At 40.4% G+C, this 21,995-nt stretch overlaps 1 protein-coding gene across 3 annotated transcripts; it reads left to right on the top strand.

The window, feature by feature from the left end:
• Positions 1-5,354: 5,354 nt before the first annotated feature.
• On the top strand, positions 5,355-20,415 carry DDX3X (DEAD-box helicase 3 X-linked). Of its 3 annotated transcripts, none has more exons than XM_014476284.2 (17): positions 5,355-5,511; positions 8,276-8,333; positions 9,865-9,909; positions 11,590-11,722; positions 12,682-12,837; positions 12,918-13,017; positions 13,657-13,792; positions 14,903-14,988; positions 15,161-15,259; positions 15,368-15,528; positions 15,843-15,987; positions 16,064-16,208; positions 16,390-16,571; positions 16,664-16,781; positions 17,059-17,212; positions 17,452-17,591; positions 17,782-20,415. In XM_014476284.2, exons 1-17 carry the CDS (start codon positions 5,467-5,469, stop codon positions 17,859-17,861), a joined length of 1,983 nt encoding a protein of 660 aa, XP_014331770.1. In that variant the 5' UTR covers positions 5,355-5,466; the 3' UTR covers positions 17,862-20,415. The 3 variants fall into 3 exon arrangements, with proteins under 3 accessions (XP_014331770.1, XP_005889497.1, XP_005889496.1); XM_005889435.3 differs by having other exon boundaries at positions 9,862-9,909; positions 17,455-17,591; XM_005889434.2 differs by having other exon boundaries at positions 9,862-9,909.
• Positions 20,416-21,995: the final 1,580 nt, after the last annotated feature.

Here is a 21,995-nt window from a genome sequence, read left to right as displayed (position 1 = left end):
TTTTTTAGACATGCTATTGCACACTTAATACACTACAGTACAGTGTAAACATAATTAATTTCCTTTTGGAGCTGTGCCGCGCAGCTTGTGGGATTAAGGATTGAACCTAAGCCTTCAGCAGTGACAGTGTGGAGTCCTAACCACTGGACTGTCAGAGAATTCCCAACATAACTTCTATACACACTGAGAAAGCAAAAAAAAAAAGTGTATGACTCGAGTTATTGCAATATTCGATTTATTGTGGTGCCCTGGAACTGAACCTGAAATCTCCGAAGTCTGCCTGTATATGGGAGGATACGCATAGGTTATACTATGCCATTTTTTATAAGGGACTTGAGCATCTGAGGATTTGAGTATTTGAGTGGGATCCTGGAACCAATTCCCCGTGGATACAGAGGAATGACTGTAATTCCAACACAAGGACTGCTATTCAGCCATATCTGTGAGGTCATGGCCAAGTTCTTTATCATCTGAGAGAGAAACTGCTAAAAATGCCCCTATTACTTAAGACACAGCAAGGAATTTTGAAGGTCTGTGATCCCGTTGCTGTATTTCCAAGACCTCTTGTCTTTTCTCTCAAAGCAAGGCAGCTCTACCCAAGGTTTCTTTGTTATTTAGTCCTATTACTGCCCAATCACTTCGCATGAATGAAGGCAGAAGGACACTGGATTCTTCTGTTTGAAAATATTTTTAGCAATGTTAGTTGTAGAGAAGATGCCCTCCAATATAATTTTGTTTTTAATCTTGCCATCTCTGTGAAAGGAAAGCAGATTCCAGGCCAGATCTGCTATTTGGTAGTACGTTGTTGTTTAGTCGCTAAGTCGTGTCTGACTCTCTGCGACCCTGTGGACTGTAGACTGCCAGGATCCTCTGTCCACTCGATTTCCCAGGCAAGAATACTGAAGAGAGTTGCCATTTCCCTCGCCAGGGGATCTTCCCGACCCAGGGATCGAACCCATGTCTCCGTCTCCTGCATTTAAAGGCGGGTTCTTTACCACTGAGGGAAGCCCGTTGGGGAGTATAATAATTGCCTAAAACAAAGCTGGTTTTGTATGTACCAGCTCTCATCCTTGGAGAATAAAAGTGTACAACAATATCCTAGAGCCTAGGATTCCTCTTTTCCCTTTAGAACTTTTATCTGCCTTCATAGTAACATCTTCTTAATTACTGTAAATCATCTGGCATTAGAAGCTTAACCAGTTGTATCTGAGGCCACAAACAAACAAACAAACACTCAAAAAGGCAATTACACTTTAAAACATAAAAGGAGACTCACTAGGCAACAGCTTTAACTCTACACCTATAATTATCGTTCTGATTACAGGGGAGTTCTGCCCTCCGTGAATTTTATTCACTATCCACACTAAAGTGAAGTGTGGGTCAACTGGACCCAAAAGGCCTCCTGGACCTTGCAGAAAAATGACTGGCAATCATGAGGTTGATTAAAGGCTCTGAGGTTTCTGTCTCCTGGAATTCCTCTTATTACTGCTTTTCTTCGAGTTGCAGACTACTGTAATTATCTTTCTGTGAGGTTTTAGGCTACTTGGACATTTTATTTTATTTGCATCACGATAATGTGATTTCAGTCTATCTTAGTCTCAGAGTGGTGATGAAATTTTCCTAAAGCCATGTGTGGAAGCAAAATAATGGATGTAACATGTCCCATATGTTGCTGAGGCCGGATATCTGCACTGTTCATTCATCTTTAACATCTATTGGTCTTCTGTGTGTACCGCACCTTGTGCAGTCCTGGGGTGGGACAAGTTCCCTTCCCTCCGTGGGCTCACACCCAACTGCAGTACAACACTGAGTGTTACAGTGGAGACTTGAACAGCGAGTGCTCTTGGAGCCCAGCAACCTACTCTTCTGGGGTAGTTGAGACAACGGAGAGATAGATACAGAAATATCCTCACTCCTTTTATGCGTGAGCCCTTGAATCCCAACCACGTTTTGAGGCAGAAACTAAACTATTTTTATTCTAACTTTATAGACAACGAACCTGAGGCTCTAAGATGTCAAGTAAGTTACCCGAGTCACACAGCTTGTAAGCAGTAGAAGGGCAGGAGATCTGCTCCCGATGGAGGGGTGAGGAGGGGACAAGAGTCGGAGTGGTGCAAATAGTATATTTGTTTCAGTATGGGTGCTCAGCTTAACAATGCCTGGGAATGTAAGAAAAGGAACATGTGAAAAAAGTTTCTTTGGTTTCAGCTTTTCCTAACTATTTTTGAAGTGAAGTGAAGTCGCTCAGTCGTGTCCGACTCTGCGACCCCATGGACTGTAGCCCAGCAGGCTCCTCCGTCCATGGGGTTCTCCAGGCAAGAATACTGGAGTGGGTTGCCATTTCCTTCTCCAGGGAATCTTCCCGACCCAGGTCCCTTCAAATAAAATTCACAAAGAAGGGCCTTGTGATGGGACTTTCTTGGCCGTCCAGGTCCAGTGGTTAAGACTCCTCACTTTCACTGCAGAGGGTACAAGTTCCATCCCTGGTTGGGGAATTAAGATCCAGTGAGCCACACAGTGTGGCCAAACAAAAATAAAACCTACAAAAAGGGCCTAATGGAAAAGATATGCAAATATCTGCTTAGAGGTAAAGTCATTCGGGGTGTTGTGAAAGTTGGCTCATTTAGCTACCTCAAGTGCACCCATCCTTTTTCAGAATGAATGCGTTTGAAAACAAAGCTTTATGTTTATTTTGCTTCCTTTCCAAATTGATATTCCAATGATAACAAATTGATTAACAAAACATGCCAGTGGTTTGAACTGAGAATGCCCGTGAGCAGGGGTTAATTGAAAGCGGGAAACGGCTATATATTTTAATTCTTTTAGATACTCCCATGGCAGTATCCTTTAATTGGCTCTACTTAAAAGCAAAATAAAGCCCAGAACCTGGGTACTCAGAACATCCCATCGTTGCTATATGCAGTTTGAACTGTCGGAACTCTGGGCTTTCAAATGTTTACTCTGGTCCATACGAAAAGGAAGCAAAACCAAGTGAAAACTCACCTCACCCGTGCTCATAGGGCTGAAAGGGACCTTAATGATCATTATTAAGCTTAATAGTTCTCAAGGGGGCATTGTGAAAATATATATATATATTTTTTTTGGCTGTTGCAATGATTGGCAAGGGCTACTAAAGGTAGTGAGCAGGGACCAGGTTTCCTAGATATTCTAGCAATATCTGAATAGTTCCATATCTGACAGTTCAAATCTGAACTGTCCCATACAGAGAAAAATTGACCCAACGGAAAAAACAGTTCATCATGATATAAGCTTAGAACTAACACTATATTTTACCTATAAACAAAAATATTTTTACCCAGTTTCGATATACACTGAATTCTAGGAATAAAACTCACTTGAGGGAAGACTATCGTGTTTTTGTTTCAAACATTATCAAGAGTTTGCCATTTTGGAAAATAAGGTCACCAATGTAACATTCTTTATGGTACTTGAATTGTGAAAACACTTTTTTCAGTTTGCATTTGTGACTGCGCTAGGCAGGTATCTATCATCATTTAGTGCCCCTGTGTGGGAGCATTCATATATTAAAATATATTGCATTATTATAATTATTTTGCTTTTATTCTCGTTAGGTCGTGTTTTTTGAAATTGTGTGTTGTTAAGTTAGGTTATATTATCTGTGGTGTACTATTTGGTTAAAGGGGACATTACCAAATAGTTATTATAAAAAGGAATTTGGTCTTTCACGGGGTCATGTCATAAAAGTCCAACTCCTTTTATAGAGGAAATCGAAACCTAAAGCAGTTAAGCAACTTGCCCAGGACAGAAGTGTTATTTTATCTCCCTATCTCGTTAGAATTTGTTTAAATTAAAAATTGGAAGAGAAAAGCAAAAGTACGTGATGTGAACGAGCTGTTTGAATTCTGGCAGCAGATCCTTTGGGGGATGGTTGGAAACCCTGTATATTATTTAATTCTGTCAGGCTGAGGGTCAGAAAAGAGAAAAACGTTTCTAAGAACCATGTATGTGCCGCCGCTCGCTTAAAGCCAGGGATTCACTAGTCAACACATTTTCTTCTATTTAAGGTTCTGTGGCACTGAGGTTGGGACCGGAGGTCGCCTGCTTAGGAGTGGGGAGCATAAGGGGTGCCTCCGACCCATTCCGGCCATTCCCCATCCACCGCAGTGGCCCTGGGTCACCCTGAACCCAGACCGATGATGCGGTAGACTTTCTTCGGGAGGCCCAGATTGCGCCCAACCACAAACGCCTCCGACTCCCTAGGAGAACGGCTCTCCATCCCCAGAGTCCTCTGGCTTTGAGGGAAGCAGCACCGCGCCGGTGGTGGCCATCGGCCCTGAGCCATTGGACGCCCCGCAGTAGGAAACCTACGGCCTAATGGAGCCGTGGTGCCGGCGGAGGGCGGGGGTCCCAAGAGGGTGCGCTACCACCCGCTCGTGTTCACAGCGATTGTCTCATTGTTTCTTAACTGCGGGGGGCGGGGACGCGCGCGCCAGAGCGCGCTCTCTTGGTGGGGGAGTCGGAGGTGTGTGTGGGAACCAAGGGGCTATGGCATTCCTAGGCGGCGCACCCGCTGCCTAGGCAACTAGTGTCCCACCACCCGTGCGCGCCGCCAGCGCCCCTCCACTTCTCCCTCCCCCTCACGCCCCGTCACCATCACGCCCTCTTCCCTCCTCCTTCCTCTTTCCCCCTCCCCCCTTCTCCTCTCCCCTGCTCCTCTTCCCGTCTCCTCCCTCCCTCTTTCCCCTCTTCTCCCCCCGATTCCGAGCACTCTATTTTAAAACCACGGTTTCCTGCTCCACAAAATGGCCTCCGCATTTGGCACCTGCGGTCACGTGACCCCCTGTCCCCCTGGGCTTCGGGCCCCTCATTGCCAAACTTGGATCTCGGGGCTTCTGCCCGGGAAAATACGTGGGCTGATTAGTTTGGAGAAATCGCACAACCTTTCAAAGTCTAGGGGACTGAGAGAGAAGGAAAGAGTGCTCCCTAGAAAGAAAGGAACAGTGAAAACTGAGGACGTCGGGAAAAAAAGGGGAAAAAGGTCTAGGTTATATTTTAAGGTCTCCTAGCTGGCGGAAAATGGGAGGGGATGAGGTCTCGCGAGATCTCGAGACCTCCCAGGCTTGAGAAAAGGTAATAGCGGAGGACAGGGGAAGTTGCACTCAAGCGATCTAGGACAGCATTTAGCGCTGAGTTCCAAGGTAGGACGACGAGCCGCAGACGCGACCGACTAGGAAATCCCGCGAGGTTAGGACTAAACGAGCGCGCAGTAGCTAGGCAAAAGTCGTAGCGGCGGGAGGAGTGCGGGTGTGAGAGGGCGGGCACACGTCGTACGTGCTGACGTAGCAGTCACTCGAGCGGGTATATTAGATCCGTGGCCGCGCCGTGCATTTCAGAGCCGCAGTTCTCCCGTGAGAGGGCCTTCGCGGTGAACCCAACACATTAGCTCAGCAGCGGAAGACTCCGAGTTCTCGGTACTCTTCAGGGATGAGTCATGTGGCGGTGGAAAATGCGCTCGGGCTGGACCAGCAGGTGAGCCGCAAGGAGCCTACCGGGATTGTTGCTGCAGGAATCTCTCCCCCGATCTAACCTGGTTTGTGGCGCAGTGCTACCTGGTACCCTAAGTTCCAATTTTCTGGGTCCCTTAGGCTAACGAGTGTCAGTGCCCCGGGGCTGTGGGGGAACGGGAAGGTGACGGGAATGCTGATTGTGGCTGTCGCAGGGGCCCCAGCTTGGCCGGCGGTATTGTCCCCGGGCAGAGCACAATGGCGGCTTTTGTGTGTGCGTGCGCAGGCGGGCGGAGGGGGAGGGGGCGCGCGTTCTCGCGGAGGCGCGCACGCGCGAACCTCGACTTGACTTGTGACCCATGGGTGTTGCGGGCGGGGGAGGGGCGCGGCGCGGAGGTTCGCGAAAGGGGACCTTTATGGCCCTGAGAGTTCGGGCGTGCGCGGCTCGGATTCTTGTCGGAGACCCAGGCGGCGTTGGCGTGTCTGTGTTGTGTGCACGCGCGTGTGAGCGGGAGGTGGAACGCGGCCCTGGAATGTGGGAGGGGGCGGTGCGGGGGGTGGCCTTCGCTCGGGGTAATGGCGGCGGCCTCCTTTGTGTGGTGTCGGGTGGCTGGGCGGCGCTGCGCCCCCCGAGCGGGGAAAGACGGGCCGCCGAGGGCCCGGAAACGGGGATGGATGGGCATCTTGTTCTTCCAGGGCTTCCTTCCCCGGGGCTTTTTTTTCGCTCCAGCCCGGTTTCCGCAGCCTCGGCTCCGTGGCCCGCGAGGCCGCGTTTCCGGAGTGGAAAGTTTTGTGACGCAGAAGATTCGAGGAGGAGTCGGGGGGGGGGGCGGAGGATGGAGAGGAGGGAGGAATGGGCCGCTGCGCGGTGGCGCCGGGCTCTGGAGATCGAGGTGGAACGCGGCGAGGAGGTTAGCGACCCGGCACGGCCGGCTCCGCCTCACGTGTTCGCAATAGTCAGTATGGAGATTTTGCTCCGAGCCACGCGTCGTTTTGGGAGATAACCACGGAGTGTACCAGTGTCCTCAGGTTGGGGACGTTTGGTGCGGGGCTCGGCCTGGGAAAAAACGCCTGGAATGTAGCTTGGGAAGAAATAAGGAATTTTGTTGGTGACTTGTTGCTGCTTGTGAAAATTTTGAAATCGGTCAGAGGCCCCGGATTTGTCGTCTAATTGGAACCCCTCTTGTAAGGGTTTAGAGGTAGAGGACGGGAGGGCGCGTGATCGCAGAGGAGGGGTTCTGGGCGGAGATGGCAGAAGTCTGCATCCCTCAGCAACAGTGGCACCACGCTTCAGAAAAGCTCTTCAATTGATGTTTTGTTGCTTTTTAAGTAAACTTCTGCGTACCGCGAGCTCCAGAATTCTGAAACGAACTTGAGTGACACAAATGAATTGTTAATAGATTTTCAGTCGTGTGTAGTATTTTTTAGGGACTCGGCTATCTGGGGGAGAGCATTTTTTCCATTAACGAATCAGAATAAATCTTCCAAATGCTGACATGTTCCGTGTTAAATGGAGCAGAGACATGAAAAAAAATCTGGTTATCAAGAACATGGCCAATCCCCAGTTTTAAAATTTAACATATATGTGGTGCCGGCACCTATTTAAGATTATAAGCAGAAGTAAAATTTGAAATCGAGATAATTGGAAAAAAATACACGCAGTCGTTAGAATTAAGCAGCAAGCAAATTCACAATTGAGAAAATTGCATTAATGTCACCTTAGCAATTTACAGTAGCATTTAAAGTGCTCTACGTAGTTCATTTTGCCAAGTGTAAAATTAATAACAAAACGTACTGCAATAAGTACAAAAAGGAAGTTTTTGTGCCTTAAAGTATTAGTCTGTTGCTGAGAACAATCGTGCAGAGAAAACACCGCAGTGTTTTGTTAATAGAAGTTAGGAAACGAGCTGCCTCCAAAGTGTTACCGTATTCATTTTTTTCTTTAGCATCTTCCAGTTTTCAATGATTACATTGATGCTTGCAACTTGACAGTATATAATTTTAAGCTTTTAACAGAGGACTTAAACGTTGTGCTTTATTGGAAACACGTGGCAATAGTGCCGTGTGGCTGGTTACATTTTTTTTTTTTTTAAATGAAATACTGCTTTTGGCACATAGTTCCCTCCTCGTTGCTTGTAAATAGTTTGTTTAGTCATTACAGAATTCGATGAAGCGCTTTTTTTAGAATGTAGAGGCTTTAAGTTACCAGTGTAAAGGGATGGGTAGAAATGGAGCTAAAAGGCAGTAAAACGTGCCATTTATGTCCGAAGTGTTCTCAGCTTAACTGTGAAAATGGAAAAATACATTGGTACCTACTTAATATGGTTGTGTAGTGGTTATATTGTAAATTTTTGTTCTGAAGAGTGGTACTCTAGTTGCAGTATTTAGAAATGAAAGCTAAGAAATGGTCGATACAAGTTTTGTTCTGAATATTTTTCAGGTGTGCTCTGTAGGTTTAGAATAATTCCAAGTAGAAAACATCTCCAAATGTTTGGAGCTAAAATAAACCCACTGACTACTTGACATTTTAAAATAATTTAAATTTTTTGAACTTTTACAATGGAAAAAGTTACAGGGAAAATTCATTTTGATTATGAATTTGGACCCGGTTTCTCCTGGATAGCGCCACCATCTTGGTTAGGTACCTTCTGCAGTGTATCCTGTAGTACTGTAGTATTTTGCGTTTGCTCACATTCTTAGTCACATTCTCCTTAAGAGTTCCATTAAGTTTTCCTTTAGTGTAATGTTTCTGCGCATGGGCTGCTAACCAAAATTTAACTCTCTTCTAGTTTGCTGGCCTAGACCTGAACTCATCAGATAATCAGAGTGGAGGAAGTACAGCCAGCAGTAAGTAAAATATTTTATGCATTTACTGAATATTAGAGCTTTTTAAAAAAATTGTCAGAATATAGTTGATTTACAGTGTTGTTACTTGAGTATTAAAACCATAATAACTTAGTGTTTCATTGGATTTATTTAAAATTTAGAAATTTCCTTTCCAGTTTTTACTGTGTAAAGAATGTGGGTAGCGGGTCTTTTGATGAGAAGGAGTTTTCTTGAGTGAAAAAAATCGTTAAGGACCTTATACAACACACAAATTATAGAGTTTGATTATGTCCATTATGAATCCTGAACACAGCTAAAAGGTGGTGGGAATGTACATTTCACTATTAAGAGTGAATTTACTGGAATTAAACTGAATACAGAGAATATTCACATTGATCAGGTACAGCCACTCCTTTCCCATGAAAAACATGAGAATTACTAATAGAACAAAGCTATAATGAACCTTGAAGTGGTGGTTAGGATTTTAAATTCAGAATTTTTTTTTTTGAAAAGAAGGTTTTTTTTTCTCTTGAAAGGGTTTTTTTTTGAGGCATGGTAAAGATTAAGGTGTAGGGGCTCTTGGTGGTTTATTATTGGCAGTAGACCTGCTTCAGCTCAGATCTCTTCCTATTGAATTAACCGAAAGAAAAAATGTAATATGTATATTGAGTGTGTTAATGTCTGAAAGCACTGTTTCTTCAAGCTCTGTTTATTGCATAGTTAAGGGATGTTTATTTTTAGACAGGACGGGCCTCACTGGGCACAGTTACTTGGTATTTGTTTTAAATTTCACTTTGTCAGGCTAAGAATCTTTTAGTAATTGACCATTCTAATGGAGATCTTTAATATTTAATTCAACCCAGAAGTGAAGAGGTTAAATTGCAGATTAACTAGTAATAAAGCAAGTTGATGTTACTTAGTTGTGTATATATTACTTGCTTTTGTTCTCACCTATAGTCTAGGCTGTGTTTTTATTTGCATACAGAACAACAGTTGACTGTCGTTAAACAGTGCAAGTCTCAAAAACCACAATTACTTGAAATCATTTCACTCTGCAGCTTTTCCCATATTACGTACGTACATATGTTTTGGATTTAACCAGAGCAGGAACAAAAAAGCTTAGTGACTAGATACACGATTTAGGTTGTTACAGTAATAATTTATGCTCTATAAGAGACTTGTTAATACATTTTTGTTATGTGTTCGCTAGATTATTGTAGTAACAATGCTGCAACTCTTGTTATTTATGACAATTCTCTGAAATCCTAGCAGACGTTGTAAAAATAGTGTGTTAAATTGACCACTAGTGGCAAATTAAATTTATTTGTAGATTTCAACTACTAGGTTCCAATTCAATTCAAATCTCTTCTCCTTCCCCTTTTAAAATTCATCTTATTAAAGCAGTAACTTATTTAAAATAGAAGTAGACCAGACTAGAAGACTAGAGATTCAGATTTTTTCTTTCCAGGACTTTTTTAGCATCACAAATTTTGGTAAAAAGCTTTTAAGTTTTTTGGAATGTGAAATTTAACTTTGTCATTTCTTTTAGAAGGGCGCTATATTCCTCCTCACTTAAGGAACAGAGAAGCTACTAAAGGTAAGTTTTTTGAGCAACTTGGTATACTTAATTATCACTGCATTTAAAAATTGGAGCTTAGGGAAAGTGAGACACCTCAAGGTCTGAACACTGTGCTCTTCTCTCCTACTGTCAAAATAGTTTCAGATACTAGGGCTTACTTGCTTGGAAAAACTCATCTAATATCAGATAGAGGAAATCTCTGCATTTCCTGTGTCACACTCTTCTGAGGCCAAGGGCATGGTTTTGTACAATTTCACTAGTCTTGTGCTTAACCTCTGTGTATGTAATCATTAACAGCACGAGTTCAGTTTGAAAAAGGTGAGTGGGGATCCTACTGTGTAAACAAAAACTGCTGCACAGTGATAACAATCCAGTTATTTCTGTCTTGCAGAGGTGCCAAAATGAAATGGGATTATTGGGGAGTAGTTAACAAACATCAGGCATGCTCCTGATAGAGGGGAGTGGTTCTCTGGCTTGAACTGCTTCATTTAAATAGGTGATCTGAGATTTTGGAGGAAAAGGGAAGGTCAGGAAAACTAAAAGTCATGAAGAGGGAAGATACTGGATAAAGAAAGCAGGATTGGAAGGGTGGAGAGTCCACAGGAGCACATGATTTGCTGTCATTTGTCTATATTCATAGGTAGTCTGTATTAGGTTCACTATCCAAGGCAATACATGGAATATAAAATCTAGGGAACGGAACTAAAATCCTGCCATGGAACAGAACGGAACTAAAAACATGCCATGGGGCCAAAAACATTAAAAGAACTCCTATATTATTTCTTAGGTGTCACATCATTGTTTTTAGTTACTGTAGAGTCAGATTCTCATTCCTTAGAATGTACTAGCTGAAATTGACCCCCATGTGTATTTAGTGCTTTTCCTGCCTTATTGCAATGATAGGAATCAATGCAGGGAAAGAGACAGTATCGTACAGAAGTTAGAGCTGAAATAGGTCTTAGAAATCTAACTCAGCTCTTTATTGGTAGCTAAGGCTGTTAAATTACTAGGTTAGTAGAGGCGTAAGGGAGAAGGAAAGTAACCTAATTAACTTGTAAACTATCTCTGACTATTTAATAAAATGTCACTGAAGCTAGTTAAATCCTCTGCTTGTCTTTAAACCATATACCTGTTGGGCTAATTTACCTTGCTGAATGTCTATAGCTATACCCTAGGAACCTATCTACGCTGAGTGTATCAGGATTTTCCTTTTCTAGGTATTCCTAATTCTCATCTGATAACTATGTATTGCATGTAAACAGAGCACTGTTTTTAAAAACTTTACTATTGAAACCAAGAAATACTATATTAAACCAAGCAAATTTCTTAATGTTTTAAATGAATATCACTTCAAAGAAACAGAGAGATAATGCTCTTTCCTAATAAACTCATTCATGCCTATTAAATGAAATTAAATTGTGGTGGTCATGTAACAAGACCATAGTCATTGTGTTAAAGGCAAACCTACTGACCTTTTAGAAGTTGTATTCATTCAGAACATTTTCAGACTTGATTGTTTTGTTCAGCGTATAGTGTGTTCTAGTACCATGGTAGGAATATTTCCATTGTCCCTCTGGTCTAGAGATGTGATTAGTCATTAGAGGGCTTCAAACTCAGAAACATAGAAATCACGTTTTAAAGTAGTGTCATTTTCTAATTACTACAATAAAATGAGTTTGCTTTTGTTTTTAATTGAAGGATTCTATGATAAAGACAGTTCAGGGTGGAGTTCTAGTAAAGATAAGGATGCATACAGCAGTTTTGGTTCCCGTAGTGATTCAAGAGGAAAGTCTAGTTTCTTCAGTGATCGTGGAAGTGGATCAAGGGGAAGGTAAGTGATTTATTATCTTCTTGCCTTTCTTGCATGTGTACAATAAAGCCATTTAGAAATTGGTCTGTACCCTGCCCGTTAAGCAAGATTTATCTTTCCCCCTTAGTGGACCACCCGTTTGGATGTTAAGTATGTCTTTTTAATCATAGTTTTTTTATTACATCAAAATTAAATGAGAATAAGAATATGCCCTTTGGCATAATGAAATCAATTATTTTTACATTTCTCTAATTTTATGTATTCTACTTAAAAGAGTAAGTTTAGTGAATGGCCTAATTTGGTTGACATTTTTGTGGATATTCTATGACAATTTTTAAACCTTATATTTTTGATTACACAAGTGTGATGAACTGACCTCATGCGCCTAATAGCTGTGGTTAGTCCTGTGTGTCCTGCTTTTTCGAAAACAGGCCTAAAACTAAAAACATCTTAATTCAGGTAAGGATTATTTTCTACCTTTTATCCAGTCTGTCACACAGGTGAGTTGTCCTTTAAGTAGCATCCTAATGTAACCAGGACAATTGATATTTGGTGTGATACTTTGCTTTTTTTCTCTAACACTAAAAATATTTGGATGAAAACATTTAAAGGTGTAAGTTAATGTGCTGGTTTCACATATAAGACTGATTGCCCCAAGGGTTTTTATTTATATATTTATTGAAGTGTAGTTGCTTTACAATATTATGTTTCAGGTACAAAGATTTGATTCTTGATTTCAACATGTATGAGGACTGTATCGGCTATATAATAATAAAGGAGGATACTGAATTTAGAAAATAAAGCTATATAAATGGTATAGTCTGGTTAGAGGGCCTTATTTGTCAAGTAAAAGTAAGCCGGAATTGGACTGGTGACATCCTTGAAATTAGCCATAATGAACCTTTCTCCAGGTACAGTTCTAGTGGTAGGAATCTAATAATGGTTAAATAAGATTTTGATTAATTGCTTGTGCTGTTCAGGTTTGATGATCGTGGACGAGGTGACTATGATGGCATTGGCGGCCGTGGTGACAGAGGTGGTTTTGGCAAATACGAACGTGGAAATAGCCGCTGGTGTGACAAATCAGATGAAGATGATTGGTCAAAACCACTCCCACCAAGTGAACGCTTGGAACAGTAAGTTTCTGAAATGTATGTTAATTGTGATGAAGCCTTATCAGCTCTGTGTAACAAACTTAACAATCTTCTGATTTCAGAGAACTCTTTTCTGGAGGCAACACTGGGATTAACTTTGAAAAATATGATGACATTCCAGTTGAGGCAACAGGCAACAACTGTCCTCCACACATTGAAAGTGTAGGTATTTTTCCATGACCTTTAAGACAGGGAAGTGTAGATCTTTTCACAGCACATCAAGATGAGATGGGCTTCCTAAAGACATACGTAGACGGCCTGCTTTATCTTGACAGTTTTTTAAAGTTAATTTAAAAACCTGCCTCGTTGGTTTGTGGAAAGGGGGACAGTGAATTCGGTGTTACCATTACTAATAATTTGAAATAGAAAATGGGTCGGGTGTTGACCTAAATGGGAAGGAAATTCAAAAGGGGGATGTGTATACATATAGCTGATTTAACTTTGCCGTACAGTAGAAACTAACACATCATTGTAAAGTAATTGTATGCCTATAAAAACTAACTTAAAAAGTAAATAGTCAAGAAGCTGAGAATTGAAATAAACAAGGCAAAAGATTGGGGATAAAAAGAAACAGTAAGTGGGTCAAACATAGGAAGAACCCAAAACTTTTCCATTGTAGGTTAAGCTTAGGGAGTGGTTTGGTTTTGTTTTTCCTCAAAATGTGTAAGATGATGACTTTTACTATAAAGCAAACTGAAAGTTCAAATTGGTTGATAGTTGTCCCCCCCTCATTGTATTTGTATGAAACAAAATGCTCCAAATAGCATTTCTGCTTGTTTACCCTGATGAATTTCTTGACAGTTCAGTGATGTTGAGATGGGAGAAATTATTATGGGAAACATTGAGCTTACTCGTTACACTCGCCCAACTCCAGTGCAAAAGCATGCTATTCCTATTATCAAAGAGAAGAGAGACTTGATGGCCTGTGCCCAAACAGGTAAGCAGACTTGATGAAAGTAAAAAGTTGTCAAGAATACCTTGACTTGGCTTGCTCTAATAAAAACCAATACCAGGAAAATATGCATGGAGCATTTTAAGTTTCATGAGGAAGCTTGAGTCCTGTATGTAGCCTGACTGGTACACCTTGGTAAGGAGTAGCTGGATGGATCTCTTTTGTCTTAGTCTTTTGGTTATATTACTTCTAGTGCTTTCATTAGGGTATCTTAGGGATGGCCTATAGAAAGTCATGAACCTGATACTACTGTAACAAGTGGATAGGTTTTTGTGATTGTAGTGGTGGGGAATTGAGGACTATAGAAAATTAGAAAAAGAGAATAGCCTGTGATCCATGGAAATGTGGCCAAAAGAAGGTTCATTGATGGGTAAAGTAGTACCTCCCTATTAGTATATACAGTACCTACAAGGAAGTGTTAGAAATTGACACCAGTTTTGAGACAGAATTCCTACTCTGTCTACAAAAGTGCTTCCTAGTGGCTGCCTGCAATGCAGGAGACCTAGGGTTCAATCCCTGGGTTGGGAAGATCCCCTGGATGTGGGCATGACAACTCCAGTATTCTTGTCTGGAGAATCCTCATGGACAGAGGTGCCTGGTGGGCTACAGTCCATGGGGTTGCAAAGAATCGGACATGACTGTGTGACACATACGTTACACAAGCGAAGCAAAGAAGTCAAAACTACTACAATGTTTGTGACCAAAATTTGGTGTGTGTGTGTATATGTGTGTATATATATATATATTTTTTTTTTTGGTAAGTGAAGAAAAATATTTTTTTGGCTGATGGACCGTGTGGTCTCTGCAACTGTTGTATGAAAAAAGCAGCCATAGATGATATGTAAATTACTGGTCACAGCTATATTCCAGTAAAGATTTATTTATAAAGATAAATAGTTTGCTAACTCCTATTACAGGTTGATCAAAGTCATCACTTGATGGTATTTTAAAATTAGCCTATTTATAGAAATTTAATTTGGGAATTAAAGTGAGATTACTAATTGGGCAGTTAAAACGCCATCATCTACCAATATATGTTCAAAAGTAATAAGCCAGTTTTTCTGTGGTTAAATGAATATGCTTTTTTTAAAATAGGGTCTGGAAAAACTGCAGCATTTCTCTTGCCCATCTTGAGTCAGATTTATTCTGATGGTCCCGGTGAGGCTCTGAGGGCCATGAAGGTAAATATTTCTGTATAAAATGGGAAAGCTTTCTAAATGACAGTAAGACTTGCATTCTAATCTGTATAATTAGTAACAGCATTTACATGTAATCTGTAAATTGCAGAAGGGGATTATGTTGTAATGAACCTATAAGAGAGGATGTTAACAAGTTTAATAAATTATTTCTTAGGAAAATGGAAGATATGGGCGCCGCAAACAATACCCAATCTCTTTGGTGTTAGCACCAACTAGAGAATTGGCCGTACAGATCTATGAGGAAGCCAGGAAAGTAAGTATGCCTTTCAGGTTATTGGCCTTCTCATTGATTCTGATGAAGTGTTTTATGACCATGTAAAAATCTTGGTCTTAAATTTAATAAATTTTTCTTTGCTTATAGTTTTCATACCGATCTAGAGTTCGTCCTTGTGTGGTTTATGGTGGTGCTGATATTGGTCAGCAAATTCGAGACTTAGAACGTGGATGCCATTTATTAGTTGCGACTCCAGGACGTCTAGTGGATATGATGGAAAGAGGAAAAATTGGATTAGACTTCTGCAAGTATGTTAATTTTTAAATGTGTGAAATGCATTTTTTAGTCTTCCAACTTTTATAAAAAGTTAGCTCATTGTAATTTTAGTTTAAGTGATTTTAGTAGAGGCTAAGAATTACCAGACCGTGAGACCAGAGTCAAGTATAAGAGCTAATTTGGCTGTGCGATTTAGTGGGGGAGATCCTGTGCTGTGTCTTATGTATGTGGGTCAGATTGTATGGTGTGAGGAACTAAACTACCTGAATGAATAATTAACTGTGCTTATAGAAATGGAAACTACCTTTTCTTTTCAAATTCTAAGCTGGATTTTTTTTCATGGCAGGTACTTGGTGTTAGATGAAGCTGATCGGATGTTGGATATGGGGTTTGAACCTCAGATACGTAGAATCGTTGAACAAGATACTATGCCACCAAAGGGAGTTCGCCACACTATGATGTTTAGTGCTACTTTCCCTAAGGAAATACAGGTATTGTTTGCTGCAGATCTTTCTTAGGAATTTGTTTCTCTCAATAGATGATAAAACAATAATTTTTTTCTTTCAGATGCTTGCTCGTGACTTCTTGGATGAATATATCTTTTTGGCCGTAGGAAGAGTTGGCTCTACCTCTGAGAACATAACACAGAAAGTAGTTTGGGTTGAAGAGTCAGACAAACGGTCATTTCTGCTTGATCTTCTAAATGCAACAGGTATAATTTTAGCATCAGTCTGGTGGCTTAGGTAATCTATTTGGGTCACCTTTAGTGCTTTTCCTTCTCATCCAATACATTCTGTTGAGACAGTCTATTTGCCTCTATTCGCAAGTTTACTAAGTGCAAAGAGAACCAAGCCACTATTAGTGACAGAAACCTTGTGATATTTTAACTTCAGGCAAAGATTCACTGACCTTAGTGTTTGTGGAGACCAAAAAGGGTGCAGATTCTCTGGAGGATTTCTTATACCATGAAGGATATGCTTGTACCAGTATCCATGGAGACCGATCTCAGAGAGATAGAGAAGAGGCCCTTCACCAGTTCCGCTCAGGAAAAAGCCCAATTCTCGTGGCTACAGCAGTATGTAAAATTTAATCTTATTTTCTAGGTCAGCATGTTCAACTATTTACTTTGTTTTAAATGGACCATAGGTAACAAAAATTATTTTCTAGGTAGCAGCAAGAGGACTGGACATATCAAATGTGAAACATGTTATCAATTTTGACTTGCCAAGTGATATTGAAGAATATGTACATCGCATTGGCCGTACAGGACGTGTAGGAAACCTTGGTAAGTGTGTGGTTACTTAGGATGATCTGGTGGTTTCTGATCTTCAGTGTGATTCTTACAGCAAAGAACTTTTCAGGGTCTTAGATGAACTCTGATTTTCAAGGAATGCTATTAAAATATCAGAAGTGGCAGGGGGAGGAAGTCAAGGTTTGTTCAAAGAACAAATAGCAAATTATCTTTTTTAAAAATTATTATTCTACTTAATATTCTAATATGAAAGAATATTGTGCTGCTCTGTGGAAGACCTTAATTTATGTACTTTTTGGAACTGTTTTAGGCCTTGCCACCTCGTTCTTTAATGAGAGGAACATAAATATTACCAAGGATTTGTTGGATCTTCTTGTTGAAGCTAAACAGGAAGTGCCATCTTGGTTAGAAAACATGGCTTATGAACACCACTACAAGGGTAGCAGTCGTGGACGATCCAAAAGGTGAGTTAGAAATAATGTGTATTACTAAATAATGTGTGTAATGGAGAGGGGTGTGATTTTTAAGGTTATTTAAGTGACCTTCAGTGTCAGCTTTTCACAGCTAAGGCCTTATAAAATTCCTATTACAGAAAAGAAGGGCTGGGTGGAATTGCTTGAACTGGAAAATCGGAAATTGGTCCTTGGGAATTTTTAACAAGAATTGCGTTATCTTTATGTAAACTAACATTTTGTCCTTATAGTAGTAGATTCAGTGGAGGATTTGGTGCCAGAGACTATCGACAGAGTAGTGGTGGCAGCAGTTCCAGCTTCAGCAGCAGCCGCGCCAGCAGCAGCCGCAGTGGTGGAGGTGGCCATGGAAGCAGCAGAGGGTTTGGTGGAGGTAATGTTAAATTTTAACCTCATGCCTTTGGGGAGGTTTTTGCCCTTTTTCATCTTTTTCAAAGCGTAATTTAAAATATTGGGCCCTGTAGATTGCTTTTTGTAATTTTACATCAAAATATTTAAAGAAGGGAAAGATTGTATTACACAATGGATGACTTAATACTTTTTTTTTTTTAATCTCTCATTAGGTGGCTATGGAAGCTTTTACAACAGTGATGGATATGGAGGAAATTATAACTCCCAGGGGGTTGACTGGTGGGGTAACTGAACCTGCTTTGCAGTAGGTCACCCTGCCAAACAAGCTAATATGGAAACCACATGTAACTTAGCCAGACTATACCTTGTGTAGCTTCAAGAACTCGCAGTACATTACCAGCTGTGATTCTCCACTGAAATTTTTTTTTTAAGGGAGCTCAAGGTCACATGAAGAGTCGAAAGGAACAATCAGCAGCCCTGTTCAGAAGGTGGTTTGAAGATTTCATTGCTGTAGTTTGGATTAACTCCCCTCCCAACCCCCATCCCAAACTGCATTTATAATTTGTGACTGAGGATCATTTGTTTGTTAATGTACTGTGCCTTTAACTTTAGACAACTTTTTATTTTGATGTCCTGTTGGCTCAGTAATGCTCAAGATACCAATTGTTTTTGACAAAATAAATTTACTGAACTTGGGCTAAAATCAAACCTTGGCACACAGGTGTGATACAACTTAACAGGAATCATCGATTCATCCATAAATATTATAAGGAAAAAACTTATGCAGTAGCCTGCATTAGGGCTTTTTGATACTTGCAGATTGGGGGAAAACAACAAATGTCTTTGAAGCATATTAATGGAATTAGTTTCTAATGTGGCAAACTGTATTAAGTTAAAGTTCTGATTTGCTCACTCTATCCTGGATAGGTATTTAGAACCTGATAGTCTTTAAACAAGCCATTCCAGTCATGATGAGGTGATGTATGAATACATGCATACATTCAAAGCACTGTTTTCAAAGTTAATGCAAGTAAATACAGCAATTCCTCTTTCAGTGTTTAGGCAGATCATTAATTATGAGCTAGCCAAATGTGGGCATACTATTACAGGGAAAGTTTAAAGGTCTGATAACTTGAGATAGGGTTTTAGGAGAATTCATCTACTTAGACTTTTTAAATGCCTGCCATAAGTGAAATTGAAATGGTAGAATGGCTGACCACAGCAATGACCAGCCCTCATTAGGGCCCTGGATGATTTTTGGTCTAATAACGCATGCTAGTGTTGATGTTTTTTGGTCAAGAGGGTATGAACAGGAAGAATTAAATGCAGCAGGCTTTCTTTTAAATGCCGATTCATATTACTCTGTTCAAGCTGCGTTGAGATGTTAAACTGGCTTACTATAGACTTTGTAAAAACGGCTCCAGAAGAGTAACAAACTGAAATCTTTGAGATCACACAGGTTGGAAATATGTACATAACTGCACAAGGTGTCAATTCTGCTACACAGTGCAGTTTTAGTCAGTTTTAGTTGCATAGGTTTCCATTGTATTTATAGTCTGTTTATGCTAAATCTGGCCAAAGATGAGCATTGTCCACCACTAAAATGCCTCTGCCACTTTTGAATTCTGTGCTAATTTTGTGGCCAGAATGCGGTGATCAAAATGCTCAATCTTTTTACAGTGGCATAGGAAGATGGCAAAAATTTCCTAAAGTGCAATAGATTTTCAAGTGTATTGTGCCTTGTTCTAAAACTTTTATTAAGTAGGTGCACTTGACAGTATTGAGGTCATTTGTTATGGTGCTATTTCAATTAGTCTAGGTTTAGGCCCTTGTACATTTTGCCCATAACTTTTTACAAAGTACTTCTTTTATTGCACATTCAGAGAATTTTATATATATGTCTTGTGTGCGTGTCCTTAAACTTCCAATCTTATTTTGTCTCTTGGAGATTGTTGAACGCAGCTTGTCTAGGAAGGGGATGGGACTAGATTCTAAAATTTATTTGGGACCATGGGAATGATAGTTGGGAAGAAAACTATTTGCACACGACAGATTTCTAGATACTTTTTGCTGCTAGTTTTATGTAATATTTATTGAACATTTTGACAAATATTTATTTTTGTAAGCCTAAAAGTGATTCTTTGAAAGTTTAAAGAAACTTGACCAAAAGACAGTACAAAAACACTGGCACTTGAATGTTGAATGTCACCGTATGCGTGAAATTATATATTTCGGGGTAGTGTGAGCTTTTAATGTTAAGTCATATTAAACTCTTAAGTCAAATTAAGCAGACCCGGCATTGGCAGTGTAGCCATAACTTTCTGATGTTAGTAAAAACAAAATTGGCGACTTTAAATTAAATCATGCCAAGGTTTTGATACACTCGTCTTAAGATATTAATGAAACACTTCAAAACACTGATACGAAGTGTCCATATTCAAATATTGTGTGTTTTTGTTTCGTTGTGTGTATTTTTTTTTTCCAGTGAATGTCTGGCTCATTGCAATCCTGAAACATGTGGTTATCTTTGTTGTATTGGCATAATCAGTGACTTGTACATTCAGCGATAGCATTTGAGCAAGTTTTATCAGCAAGCAATATTTTCAGTTAATAAATAAGGTTTCAAAAATCATGTAAGAATGACGTTAAACTTGCTGAATGTAAAGATTGAACCTCAAGTCACTGTAGCTTTAGTAATTGCTTATTGTATTAGTTTAGATGCTAGCACTGCATGTGCTGTGCATATTCTGATTTTATTAAAATAAAAGTTGAACTGCACAGTCTCTTTTGTTGTTGTCAATTGTGGTTTATTATTAGGTGAAAATAAAGTTGTGGTCTTGCCTGAAGAGTTGTAAGATGTAATTTTTTGGGGTTGCCATCCAGTGCTGATTTTGAAATAACTCCTGGATACAGAATTACCCTGCTTTGTTAATAAAAGATGAAGATGGTGTTAGTTTGGAATACAGTGAAAAAATGGATTTTTGTAATAGATGGAAATCCAAAAAATCCTTGTTGATGTATAGTTTATGATTATAGTTTGAAATTTATGGATGGAGGGGTGGAAACTATTCTTGGAAGCACTTGATACATAGGATGATTGAACAGTGCAGTAATGAATTGGTTTTAAAAATGCATTAGTAATATGTGCAATAAATACTTACAGATCAAGAATGTTATTTGGGGTTGGGGTCATCAGTTCAGTCGCTCAGTTGTGTCTGACTCTGCGACCCCATGGACTGTAGCACGCCAGTCCTCCCTGTCCATCACCAACCCCCGGAGTTTACTCGGACTCATGTCCACTGAGTCAGTGATGCCATCCAACCGTCGTCATCCTCCTACAATCTTTCCCAACATCGGTATTTGCCAATAAGTCAGTTCTTCGTATCAGGTGACCAAAGTATTGGGAGTTTCAGCTTCACCATCAGTCCTTCCAATGAATATTCAGGACTGATTTCCTTTAGGATGAACTGGTTGGATCTCCTTGCAGTCTAAGGGACTCTGACTCTTCCCCAACGCCACAGTTCAAAAGCATCAATTCTTTGGTGGTCAGCTTTCTTTATAGTCCAACTCACATCCATACATGACCACTGGAAAAACCATAGCTCCGACTAGACAGACTTTTGTTGGCAAAGTAATGTCTCTGCTTTTTAATATGCTGTCTAGGTTGGTCATAGCTTTTCTTCCAAGGAGCAAATGTCTTAATTTTATGGCTGCAGTCACCATCTGCAGTGGTTTTGGAGCCCAAGAAAATAAAGTCTGTCACTCTTCCCACTGTTTCTCGTCTATTTGCCATGAAGTGATGGGACCAGATGCCATGATCTTAGTTTTCTGAATGTTGAGTTTTAAGCCAACTTTTTCACTCTCATCAAGAGGCTCTTTGGTTCTTCGCTTTCTGCCATAAGGGTGATGTCACCTGCATGACTTGAGGTTATTGATATTTCTCCTGGCCATCTTGATTCCTCGTAGTGACTTCCATTTCTTGTTTTCATTGTTGATTCTTTTCTCCTCCATTTCCCTTACCTATATCTGACTAGGTTGTCTTTAGAGTAATTCCAGATTATTTTGACATAGCAGTATGTTTGATTGTGTTGTGGAAGAATATTTCTCATGGAAATGTTTTTTAGAGAAAACAGTATAGGTCAACACATTTACTTCAAGGAGGTATCTCAAAAGACTTAACCAGAATTATATGACTTAGCAATTCTGTCTAGGAAAAGAATTTAGAGTTTAGGCTTGTGTGCAAATATGCGTTAGCATTATTCACAACCCCAAAAAGAAAGTGTTAGTCATTCAGTTGTATCTGACTCTTTGTGACACTATGGACTGTAGCCCGCCAGGCTCCTCTGTCCATGGGGTTTGCCAGGCAATACTGGAGTGGGTAGCCATTTTCTTCTCCAGGGGATCTTTACGATCCAGGGATTGAACC

This window comes from Bos mutus, chromosome X (assembly GCF_027580195.1).
Source record: "Bos mutus isolate GX-2022 chromosome X, NWIPB_WYAK_1.1, whole genome shotgun sequence".
Taxonomy (NCBI): Eukaryota; Metazoa; Chordata; class Mammalia; order Artiodactyla; family Bovidae; genus Bos; species Bos mutus.
Note: the sequence above shows the minus strand (reverse complement) of the source record. Positions and strands in the feature narration are given on the sequence as shown.